General features: G+C 36.6%; 1 protein-coding gene across 1 annotated transcript; it reads right to left on the minus strand.

The window, feature by feature from the left end:
- Positions 1–3,338: 3,338 nt before the first annotated feature.
- LOC125039728 lies at positions 3,339–7,053 on the minus strand. Its single transcript, XM_047633961.1, has 4 exons — positions 6,564–7,053; positions 6,273–6,471; positions 4,458–4,559; positions 3,339–3,817 (listed from the first exon to the last, which is right to left on the minus strand). Exons 1-4 carry the CDS (start codon positions 7,047–7,049, stop codon positions 3,663–3,665), a joined length of 942 nt encoding a protein of 313 aa, XP_047489917.1. The 5' UTR covers positions 7,050–7,053; the 3' UTR covers positions 3,339–3,662.
- Between the last annotated feature and the right edge of the window lie 6,617 nt (positions 7,054–13,670).

Raw genomic sequence — 13,670 nt, forward strand, 5'->3', positions numbered from 1 at the left:
TAAACCAAATAAACAAGTTATCAGATCACTAGCAATTTCCTTTGTATCCTTTTATCTTAAAAAAATGGCCCTTTTTAATTAAAGCAACTCGCCAAACTGAAAAAAAACAATGAAAAATACAGTATTTGCACTACAGTACAGCTCTTCAGTACTTTAAGGCAAAGTATTTGGAAATTGATTGAAGTGGCAATGACACACAATACAGTGTAACAGAGAGTACAACCAAATACCATCAATTTTACAATAGAAAATACAATTATCTCGTAAAACATGATTGGGTAATCACTATTCAAACTTCCACTATCCCTTATTGTTCCTATGGGTCATATCCACCTTTAGAGCAACTTGTGTATATCCAACCTCATGGAACAGTGCATCGTCATCGCCGCAACGCCCACTATCACGAGAGGAAGGAGAGCCATTTCTGCCTTCCAGGATGTTCGTTAGCCTCCAACACGAATGATGATAAAAGTAATAATGACACGGATAATTATTGCTATTATTATTTGTGTTTAATTATCATAAATTAATATCATTGTTGTTGTTGCTATTGTTATTAGGATGACCCCGGGTAGCTTCTCCATTCATGGGAAAAAAGGTGGCAGATGTGATATGATTTTTGTCTTTATCAGTTTAAGATCCCCCTTTTACTTGTGATTTAGATATTATTGTTTATTCCCTGTGTGAGATATACTTTGTTCCTGTTTATATACACATGTATTATAGTCAAATAAACCAAAGTTCTTTTGTTTGTTGTTCAAAATCCTATCCTCCAAAAATAGTAGTTCGGCTGAGAGATTTTACCCTTAATTAAGAACCCTTATTCATCAAAGAGAAGAATAATACAATAATTGATTGTTTAACATGTATTAATATAAAAGAAAAACAAAAACTACACAGAAAATAATAATTATTTAATAATTCTAAATATGAAAATGAGAAAAAACGAGGCGCATGACCTTTCAAGATGCATTCCAACTAGCTTCAACTACTGTGATTCACGGTATGGAGACATAAAATTGCGCGTATAAAAGTCAAAATAAGGCCTGTTTAAATGACAATAAACAAATAAAAGTATAATCACACTTAAACAGAACAGACAACAAGAAGGCAAATTGAAGTATAAGAAAAGGGTCTTCATCTCGTCTTACTGAATGATACTTTGCGGCAAGGGTGAAGTATTTCGTCTACCCTGAGAAGCCCAGCAGACAGATGGGATGTAATTTCAAATTTAAGCTTCCCCCACACACATGTGCCAACATATTCATTAAAAGTCGTCAAAATAACTGCGCGGCCCAATGCAGAATCACTAAAATGCCAAATATTTCTTGTATTCTATTTTCTAATGCTTCATTTGGCCACTTAAGAAACATTTAAGAGATAATTTAAAAATTAAACATGTAAAAATGGTGTAAAATCAAACAAACATTTAATATTTATTTTTAGGCTCAAAAGAGGATAAAACACAAATGAAGTAACATCTAGTCAGCATTGGTAAATGGGTAATAAACAACTATGTGAACTCCAACACTTGAATTACATTTACTTTGAGACGCGTTCGAGACTGTATATGATTACTTTCAGAGAAAAAATAAATAAATAAATAAACATACTACATGTCTTTGAAATTTATCAAGCGGTAGCCTGTGATTGAACACTGTCGAAGTGGAGTGTCGCAGCGAGTGCAATGCAACAGAATTTGTATACGTTCTGACAGGCAGCAGGTGCGTGCTCCTTTGAATAACGCAATGACTAGAATATTACTATTTCGTTTGTCTCCGACACGAATGATGATAAAAGTAATAATGACACGGAAAATTATTGCTATTATTATTTTTGTTTAATTATAATAACTTCATATCATTGTTGTTGTTGCTATTGTTATTAGTACCGTTGTTACTTAATTAATACATGAGAAATGTTCATGCATATCGATGCAGCATTAGCCGGCATAATTAATAAATAAACATAATATGAACGTATTTTTAATATCAGCACCAGTAATTGTCCATATTATTAGTATTCTTTATCATTATCATTATGTTATCATTTTCTATTATCGCTATTAATATAATGGTCATCATCACCATTATGATATAAATAATAATTCTGACACGAGATAGTATAGCAGGAATGTGGAAATCAAGTCATTTACGACAATGCAGTGAAATAGGGACGACAATAGTTATAACCCTTCATTCTAGCATGTACCTATAATTATATTTCTTGTACATGTAATTAAACCGGAGTGGCACGGGACGGACTGTTGAGTGAGACGGCTTGTTGAATGGATTTCGTACACCCGACAGCGCCGGTACTCCGCCCACGAAACTTGAAATAATTGTTGGTGGCGCTGCAAATAGCCCTTCAAATAGACCGTTCTTTCCTGATCTTTTACAATGTGAGTGTTTATGATGCACGTAATGTAAGAGTCATACCTTGATATATAGTAGTTTTTTATATTACATGAAAATATATTAATGAGAATGAAAATAGTGCAAGAAATGCAATTGATCAGTTTTAACATTTTCTTTGTCACTATGGGCACTGTTTATTAGTATTATAGTTATGATTGTTATTATCATCATTATTGTTACTAGTATCATCATTATTGTTATTTCTATTATTACTCTCATTAACAAAATCATTATTATAATTAACATTATTATCATTATTGTTATTATCACATCATTATCATTAATTTTTCGTTATCATTATTGTTGTTACCATTATTATCATCGCTATCATCATTGTTATTACTATCAATCATCACTATTATCATTAAATTAGTTTTAACGGTTACTATCGTTATCATTATTGTTACCATTATCATTATTATCAAAATCATTATGCTATTATTATTACCGTTATCATCATTATTATGATTGTTGTAATTATTTTTTTTATTACGAAGGCAATTTTGTTCTGGAAATTGTATGATTATTATCATTAAAATTGTTATCACTACTAGTACTACTACTACCCTTGCTAGAATTGTTATTATCATTACTTTTACCACCATTATTATTATTATTATTATTATTATTATTATTATTATCATTACTTTTACCACCATTATTATTATTATTGTTATTACTATCTTTACTGTTATCATTATCATTATTATCATATTGTTATCATAAGTAGAAAATTTCCTCCTTTTCATATGATGACATTTGATATTTTGTAACTATTACTATCATTATCATTAATGTTACAATATTTTTATTATGAAGACATTTGATTTTTTCACTGGAAATTTTATATATGTAAATGTAGTGTAGAATTCACACGTGGACCGCGCCACAAGAATATGGCGTGTGAACAGGAATTAGACGTTGTGGTTGATATGTTTATTTGTCAAATTTCACTTAAGAATTACAAAAAAAAAAGTAAATTATGAGGTGAACCTGTCTCCAGATATTTAATTTAGAAATATCACTGACTAGAGACAAAATATCATAGATGAATTACATAAACTTGTGAATCAGTTTATTCTCTGGAAAACAACCATTACAAGTCGAATTCTAAAAATCAAATATATATTCCAAAACTTCTTTTTTTTTTTTTTTTTTTTTTTTTAGATTATCCCAGAAATAATTAAAATCTTCCATCTCTTTTGTCAAAGATGTGAAAGCTCATGACTGCTGCGGAGGAGAGCCTTAGACGGTGCAGAAGGAGCCACAGTCCTTAAATTCAGCTTCATCAACGTCTTGCAGCATGACAGAGGAAGTTTCGGTGGCGCAGCGGATGGTCGTACGAGGCAGGAAGGATGACAGTCGGATCCAAGCTACTTGACAATCACACTTTACGGGAACTGTTGGTTTGGAGAGTTGAAATTCACTGATTGAAGCATATTGTAAATATTCATATAATTGTGATAGAATGTAAATTAGGGTCAAAGAAATTTTCAATTCGTTAGGTCTGTTTGTCTGAACTGCCAAAATATAAATCAGTATGTTCCTGTGAAACTGTATAGTCTGTCGTCGTGTGTGTGTGTGTGTGTGTGTGTGTGTGTGTGTGTGTGTGTGTGTGTGTGTGTGTGTGTGTGTGTGTGTGTGTGTGTGTGTGTGTGTGTGTTGTGTGTGTGTGTTATAAACAATGTTTTGCTAAAAGCCTGTATCCATTCTATTAATTCGGCATAACAGGGTGTTTGCTATTATCATAATTTCCGTTATTATCACTTTTATTATTGTTACTACAAATTACCATATGCTATTCTGGTACTACTCTATTATCACCATTGCTATTATCATTACCAAAACCATCAGGATTGTTAATAACGTTACTAACAATAACGCATCAATCATTGAATACTTCTTTACAAACTTAATCTCAGATATTAGATAACCTCCACTCTCCCTTTCTTATCCCTTTACTTCTCCTCCTCTTCGTTTTCCATTTTCTTGACCTCTCCTAACGTCCCTTTTTTTCCTAATAATATGAAAAGAACTTACCGCCAATCTCGAAAACAGCAGAACTGTTTAAGACTGGGAAGAAAACGGCTGGTGAAACGTTGGCTGCAGTTCCCAATCTAAACCAGGTACTGCTCACGAATCCTGGCAAGAGAGACATGGTATATATGAGGAGTTGAGAATGGGGGTGGGGGGGGGGGTGGGGGGGGGGGGGCTGACGAACTCGACAAAGTCTTGAGATAAATGGTTTGAAATTTGTTTCACACTGACCGTCCGTGAGTTTTATACACAGTCAATGATATACGAACTACCCACGCCATTTCTTGCCATGAGATGGGGTGGTGCAAGAATCGCTTTTTCCTTAAGGTAGGGAATTCGCCTCTCCCATTCTCAAAGCATATATATATATATATATATATATATATATATATATATTATATAATACATATGTGTGTGCACATATATACATGCACATACATACATATATATCTATATATATATATATATATATATATATATACATACATACCTGTATATAGATGCATAATGTGTGTGTGTGGGTATATGTATATATATGTCTGCATATATGTGTATATGTCTATATATAATACACACACACACACATATATATACATATAAATACATATGTGTGTGTGTGTGTGTGTGTGTGTGTGTGTGTGTGTGTGTGTGTGTGTGTGTGTGTGTGTGTGTGTGTGTGTAGGCCTATACATCTATATACCCATATATACATACACATAAACACACACAGAATATATATATAGTATATGATAGATACACATAGCAATTGCTTTATATGTGTGCGTGCGTGCGTGTGTGTGTGTGTGTGTGTGTGTGTGTGTGTGTGTGTGTGTGTGTGTGTGTGTGTGTGTGTGTCTGTCTGTCTGTCTATGTCTATGTCTATGTCTATGTCTATGTCTATGCCTATGCCTATGCCTATGCTTATGTCTATGTCTGTGTCTGTGTCTGGTCTGTCTCTATGTCTATGTCTGTGTGTGTATATGTGTGTGTGCGTGTGTGAGATATATCGTGAGTTTGGGTGTAAAAATAAATATATACAAACACATAAATAAATATATATGTATACGCACACACATATATAAATACAGAAACAGTATATGCTGAATGAGTGAAACTAAATAATATATATGTTATCATTCGCGAAAGAGTAATTTACTCTTTGGATCCGGATGACGTGACAATTGCGTTATGAAAAAAATAGCTGAGGACCGGGAATATGCCGTCATGGAAAATTTGGCTAATGACCCAGGTGACGAGAATGATTCGCCACGAGTGCACAAAGCTCTTGAATGGTATTTATAATTAGTGCGCACTTAGGTAAAACCGGTAAACGCGTGTGGAATGTACAATCCGTGAGCCATCACTTGGAGCAGCGATAGTTGTTAGGAGGAAACCATATAAACGCTCAGGATCCCTTTCCTGTCCGCCGTGATTTCGGCATTACGGAATATTTCATATTACGAAAATATAAAAAATACACACGCAAATACACAAATAACAGAATGTTACTTTAAATTATTATTACTGCACAGTTAGAGACTACCTAGAGATATGAAATTGAGTATATGTGAGGAAAACAGCCTATTACCATCTTGATACAGTATATATAATGACAAAAAAGAAAATAAATAATGAAAATAATAATAAATACTTAAGCAGTGAGGCACCTGGATCCAGTGGGTTTATAATATGCGAATGCTTGTCGTCATTATCGTGAATATTCCGTATATTAAACTCTTAATGGCATAACATGCGAAACGACAGATACTAGCAAAAATCATTCATAATTCAGCCGGATTAAAACAAAGGGAAATTTACCTCCGAATGTCCCTGGTTCGATGTGTCCTTCCCAAGGGTCTTCTGACGTCAGCTCAATGTAGCTAAGCCCTGGAGAGTCGAAGTTGAATGAGCCCGCGACCAGTGGTTTCGGCGAAATATTCCGGATGTAGAGGAAACCTAACGTCTTCAAGTCGAAAAAGGCGAAAGGTTCAACTATAGCCTTCCTGAAATCGAGTTTCTGAAAATTAGAAGAAAATTAAAACGTGAACGCGGACCCGAAAAATAAGTATCAAGACATTTTGTCCCTGTGAATCACGTTTTCTTCCTTACCACGATGCCCCTCGAACGTTCGAACGCTGCTCTCCGAATCACAATGCGTTTTTCCGTCTGGTAAACGTGGAGTTCGTAAAGTTTGGGGGCGGTCAGTTGGGGTACTTCCGACAAACCGTTCCAATGCAGATTCAAGCTGAGGAGTGAGTCGCTCGAAGCCCCGAGAAAATCATCCACTTGAACGAGGTTTGGACAAGAAACTATCGAAATGTGAGTGAATTGGAGCTCGCCCAGAAACCCGACCGGCAGACGCTGTATAAGAGCGTTGTCGGAGATCCACAGTTCGTCGAACCTCATCATGCCATGTTGAACTAGCTGTCTAAAGAAATTCTCAATTTGGTGAACTTCCAATTCTCCTGAACAGATAACCGATTTTGTTACACCATCTCGCACAGTACAGCCAGCTGTTTGTCCTGCAACTTGCTGGTAGCTGCAGACAAGTAACAAAGCCGGTGTATAAAACAGTAGAAAATCCTTCAGGTGCATCTTGGCGGTGTCAGACCTTGAACGTGTAAATTATCGCCGTCAATTCCTTATATACACAAGGCGTGACGCACAGACTTCCCAAGTTTTCATTTTCCTTTCTTTTTTTTCATATCATATCTGTAAGCCGAGATAACTAAAAGCACCAGCGAAGCCAAGCATTGGGCGGCTTACTGATTTTAATAGACCATGATAGTATGAAGCTTCCAGGGATGTTGGACAAGTGCTGTAGGGGCCCGGCCTTTACACAAGCCCTGGGGCCCGAAAGGGTGATACTAGGGCCCCGAGTACCAAGAAGTCAGAAAGTCTTTATTACCTCTGCCTCGTCAAAATAAATCTAGTCACAAAAAGACTTTGGCCTGAGAGATGGACTGCAAAAAGAGGCAGGGGATCATATATTTAACTGGCTATCTGCACAAATTATATACATTTTTTATGTCCAGAAATTCACTCTTGAAGGATGCTAAGTTCAACGTAGTCGTGGCGTTTAAGTTATATATATATATATATATATATATATATATAAAATATATGATATACTGTTTACACGCGTGCGCGCACACAGGCATGTGTATATATATATATATATATATATATATATATATATATATATATATATATATATGTGTGTGTGTGTATACAAATACATACATACATATATATATATATATATATGTGTGTGTGTGTGTGTGTGTGTGTGTGTATGCATCTATGTACATTTATGTATATTTACATTTATTTATTTATTTATATATCGTACATATACATACTTACATACACATATATATATATATACATATCATGTCATACAATATCAGAAAAAAATACACAAAACAAATATTTTGAAAGAGAGGGCGCCCAGGTTTTGACACAAAAAATCACGATTCATAAGGAAGGTTTTGTTTTCATAATGCGCGATTTGAATTGCAAGAACATGTCAACGGAAAGAATTATGTCATATCATCCGTATTGTGTTTATGGCTCTTATCGTTAATGCTTTTATCTAGATCCTTTTATAGCCTCACTCTCAACTCACATGTCATATGTACATATTTATTTATATACACACAGATATATATGTGTATGTATGTATGTATGTATGTATGTATGTATGTATGTATGTATGTATGAATGTATGCGCGCACACACGCACACACACGCACACGCACGCACGCGCACGCACACACACACACACACACACACACACACACACACACACACACACACACACACACACACACACACTGTATGCATACTTACCCACACATTCAAATGGGCAGTTCTCTGCAACGCACAAAACACGGAATCAAATAGAATTTGGTGGGTAGGCCATAGACGTTGTGGGGCATATGAGATATATTTGTAGTAAAAATGTCGTACACTTGAACTAAACTGGGCGTCTCACACGGGAAGAGTCGGCATGACACCAAAGTACATATTCTCATTGAAAACATGGCGGTGAGATTAGTCCTTATCTGTTGAGTCCTTATCTGCAATTTCTTGCAGTTTTTTGGGTTTTTTTTGCTGCAGAATTTCTAGTAATTTCAAATTTAAGCTCCAACCTATCACTTGGGCCGCTTCCACCAAGATGACATGTCGCACGTAGCATGCTACGTGAAAACGAACATCCGGAAATGTATGGAACTTTTCACACATAAGTAGCGTGGCATGTCGCATTAGCCATGTGAGACCTGCGGGCGACGCCAAGATCCTACTTTTCAGCGTGCGACCTGCCACCCTAGGCATTGTTGTCAGATATTAATGTAGTTTTTTACATCAAAAGTCATTATTAGGCAAGACAATATAAAAATGTTCAAATCAAATAACGCGTGACAAAAAAATAATTTTTTGGATATAAGATATACAACACATTTGACAACATAGGTTCAGACGCCTATTGAGCGAGGCTTTGGATGAGGTTCTACAGGAAAGTGTGATGTGTGCGTACTCTCGTGCGCAGCTATGCCTCTTCCAGACGAAGAACCAATCAACATAACATTTGTACGAGTTGAGGAGAAGTACAAATGTTTGTGAAGTACAAATGTAATTCACCTCAGTACAATAACAACTTTCCAAGGTAGAATTATGAAACTATTTTGTTTGAGAGAAATGAGTTTCCATACAAGTGTATTCAGGGCACTAGTTCAATGCTTTGTTTCGAATTTTGTATCAGAGTGATCTCATGCTCCAATCCATTAAAGTTGTGCGTAGTAGTAGTAGTACGAGAATGTAAACAAACACAGAGTGCCACTTCTGCTGTCCAATGAAAACGGGTGTACCAGGTGTGAGTGAAGGCAACTGTGCATTGATGTGCAGTAGTTTTAGCTCAGGGGTCACCTCATACTTTCCCTCATACACCCTAGACAGAGAGCAGGGAGTACTGGAATAAGATTGCCTCACATTATTCCTCCAAGTGACAGAGAGATGAATGTTACAAGCTTACTTAGGACGACAATAACATCGTCTTCCTCCAATAATATCACATTGTGAACCAAGTGAAAACGGCTTGACACATGCCTCATGCAAACTTGGCCTGAGACCACTTCCACACCAAGGTGGCAGTGTTCAGAAAGATTCCGCCTAATACATTTGACAACACGACTTCGCTCACCCAGTTAGCGAGGCTTTGGTTGAGAGGTAACAATGTAATACAGTCGGAATCAATGCAACGTGAGCCTGTTCTTGTGCACAGCTATGCCTTTACCAGGCAATGAACCAATCAACATAATATTTGTACAAACTGAGGGGAAATACAAATGATTGTATGATACAATATCACGTCAGTACAATAAGAATGCTGTCAATGTTAGAATTATCCAAATAATTTCATTGCAAGTATTTTCAAGGTATTGGAACAAGTTTGCCTCACATTCTGCCCCAAAGTCATCCAGTTTATTCCTCCAAGTGACATAGATAATTGTAACAAGATTAATTATTATGTCGTCTTGTCATTCATCAATGATATGATGTCATTTGTCATATCTTTTTACGAACACTTGTGAGCCTCGCAATATATAATTTGTTTATTTTCATTCTCTTACAAAGTGTTTCACATAAGTTTCGCCATGACCTCTTTAAAATGCCCCTTAAATCGCCAATTCGATTTGATATAAAATATAAGACTTATTTAGCATTTATTCCCATCAGACAACGCTTATATGAACAGAGCTTGAACCTGAATTTTTTTCTTTTTTTTACAACTTTTTTCGTGTAACTGCCAGAATTTCCACTTAAGGATGCTGAAGATAAGACCTATAGATTGATAGATGCATTTTTTTCCCAAGAGAAATAGATCGATAGATAGACATGTCCCTAAATCCACATATCCCCCCCCCCTCCCCTCATCCGTCCGTTTCTCTCAAGACCTTCCTCTGTCTTCATCACTCACTCCTCTGGGCGAGGTCCCTCCTCTTGAACTTTGACCGTTCTCTCAGAATGTTTGACCTTTCACCCTGTTCTCACCTTAATATGCCGATTTCCCTTTGCATTTGCAAAGCCGTTATGACCGTTAGCGGTGTTCAAATCCTGTTTCATTCTTTTGATCGCTCGCTAGCTTGTTAAGACTTGTTGAGGCCGTTATGTGCGAATGAGGTCGTTCGGAGGCGGGTCGTTTGAAACGGTCAGTTGGTCTGCTTACGTGGACGCTCAATAGCATTTATTTTACTAATCGTCGCTTTCTCCTTCCTCTTCATCTTCCTTTTGCTCTTCCTCCTCTCCTTCTTCTTAAGATCTTCTTCTACTACTCCCCTTCCCCTTTCCCTCCCCCTTTTCCTCCTCCTCCTCCCCTTCTCTTCTCTTCCTCTTCCTTCCATCTTCACCATCATTATCTCTCTCCTCTTCCTCCTCCTTCTCCTCCTCCTCTATCCTCTATTTCTCTTTCCGGTTTTCCTACTCCCCTTCCTCCTCAATGTCCATCATTCTCATCATCATTATCGTTCTCATCATCCTCATCATCATTATTGTTCTCAGCATTCTCATTATCATTATCGTTCTCTTTTTCTTCCTCTTGTTCCTCCTCCTTTACCACCTCTTTCCGCTTTTCCTACTCCTTCTCTTCTTCTCTTCTCCATCATCATGTTCATCATCATTAACTTTCTCCTCCTCTTCCTCCTGCTTTGTCATGAGTGTGATCTAGCTGCCTTTGTTAACCGCAAAGAGGTTAGGATGAAGGTCAGGGCACGCTGGGTGGAATATTAGGTCTTTGAATCTTTGTGTGTGTGTGTGTGTGTGTGTGTGTGTGTGTGTGTGTGTGTGTGTGTGTGTGTGTGTGTGTGTGTGTGTGTGTGTAAACCTGGTCATCACAGTCGCCAAACTAATGGATGTTGAAGATCGGTTTCTTCTTCATTCATTTGTTTCTCTTTTATTTTAATTTCCCCTTCCCGTCTTTCCTTTTCCATTCTTCCTCCTCCTCCTTCTCCTCATCTACTTCTTCTTTATCACCATCTAATTCATCATTTTCAGCTTTATCTAATCTTTTTCTTAATTTTTGCATTCATCGCCAGACCCATCCTCTTCCTCTCCTTCCTACTTTCTATCAATCATTTCAAACAACGGTCTCGCAGAAAGTCTGATCATGGAGGAGATTTTGGCAACTGTTTCACTGAAGAAGGTACGGCTGAGACATTCCAGGGATGAAGGGAGTCGTATGTGAATAAGCAAAAGGAAACAGTGTAAGCAAGATGGCGCTTGTTGCTCTGTTTTTTTTTTTTTTTTTTTTTTTTATCGCCTCTCCAGTCTTCACATGTCAAATGAAAAAAAAACAAATCATATCGCAATCTTTTTGAAAGTTCCTTCGCTGCAAAACTCGATCAGTCAGAACTTCAGCGTTCAGTCAACACCCTGGGAACCCAGCACCTCTGGAACAAGGGACAAGGTCAATGCAGGTCACAGTAAACTGGCTGGTTGGTCCGCTCTCACGCAGACGCTTGACCTTTGTTATACCTTCCTGCACATGCTGATTCCAACATCAGTTTTGTTTACACATTTTTGCTTATTCATGGTGGATCGTCAGTGTGATGGACATAGGCTCTGATTGGTATTGCTCATTGGCGTTTGAAACTGATTTTGGAATTTATAGTGTCATTGTTTATCTGTTGTTCAATCCACCCATACGCGATGCAGTTCGTTATCAGAAGCAGAAGTAAAGATGAGGCCCAGTTGTCTCTCATCCATTCTTTTCTCCAGGTGTGCGTCGCTGCGTCAAGAACAGGCGCCGTCGATTTCTCTCGTTCTGCCTCTCTTATCTGCACACACATATATAGATATATATTTGTGTATATGTATGTATGCATGTATATACACATGTAAATGTGTGTGTGTGTATATATACATATATATGTATGTATGTATATACGTGTGTATGTATGTATGTATGTATATGTATATATATACGTGTGTTTTTGTGCCTATATATTTGTGTGTGTGTATATATATGTATATATATATGTATATATATATATGTGTGTGTGTGTGTGTGTGTGTGTGTATGTATGCATATATGTGTGTGTGTGTGTAATGTAAAAGTTTGGAAACATTACAATGTTTTGCCGTATGCCAATATCATTCTTGAAATATTTAGGGTAACTGGTGGAAGTGGCAACTTCAGCAATATCACGACAACCAAACATCAATGGTAACGTTTAATTTCAAATCGATTCTTTGACAAAAAATACATTTATAAAGAAAAATAAGCGTTTTGGATAATAGCTTAAATGTAAAACGTATATATGCGTGTGTGTGTGTGTGTGTATAAACACACATGCACACACACACACACACAATATATATATATACATATATGTATATATGTATCATATATATATGTATATGTATATACACATTTGTATTATATCATACGTATGCATATATATATATATATATATATATATATATATGTATGTATATATCTATGTATATATACATATATATTATATATATCTTTCTATACATATGTATATTACATATATATAAATATATTTGGCGAATTCTGTGACTAGATTTATTTTAACGAGGCATAATACACTTTCTGATTTCTTGATACTCGGGCCCAAGGAATTGTGTAAAAGACGGCCGCGCTTGCTGTGTCCTGGGAGCTTCGTACTATCATGGTCTATTAGAATCAGTAAGCCACCCAATGCTTGGGCTTCACTGGTGCTTTTAGTTATCTCGGCTTATATATATGATATGAGGATAAAGAAAGAAAGAATGAAATCCTGAAAAATCTGTGCACCGATGTTTTAGACACGTTCAAGCTTTGACACGGATAGGATGCACCTGAATTTTATACTATTTTATACACCAGCTGTCTTGCTCGTCTGCAGCTACCAGCATGCTGCAAGACAAACAACTGTCTGCATTGTGCGTAATGGTATCCCAAGCCCAGATTGAGAATTTCATTAGACAGCTGGTTCAAGATGGGAATGTAGGGTTTACAGAACTGTCGATCTTCGATAACGGTCTTATACAGAGCGTGCCGGTCGGGTTTCTGGGCGAGCTCCAATTCACTCACATTTCGATAGTTTTTGTCCAAACCTCGTTCAAGTGGATGGTTTTATCGGGCTTCGAGCGACTCACTCATCTTCTTGATGCTGTATTGGAACGGTTTGTCAGAAGTATCCTAACCGT

Source organism: Penaeus chinensis, chromosome 27 (assembly GCF_019202785.1).
Source record: "Penaeus chinensis breed Huanghai No. 1 chromosome 27, ASM1920278v2, whole genome shotgun sequence".
Taxonomy (NCBI): Eukaryota; Metazoa; Arthropoda; class Malacostraca; order Decapoda; family Penaeidae; genus Penaeus; species Penaeus chinensis.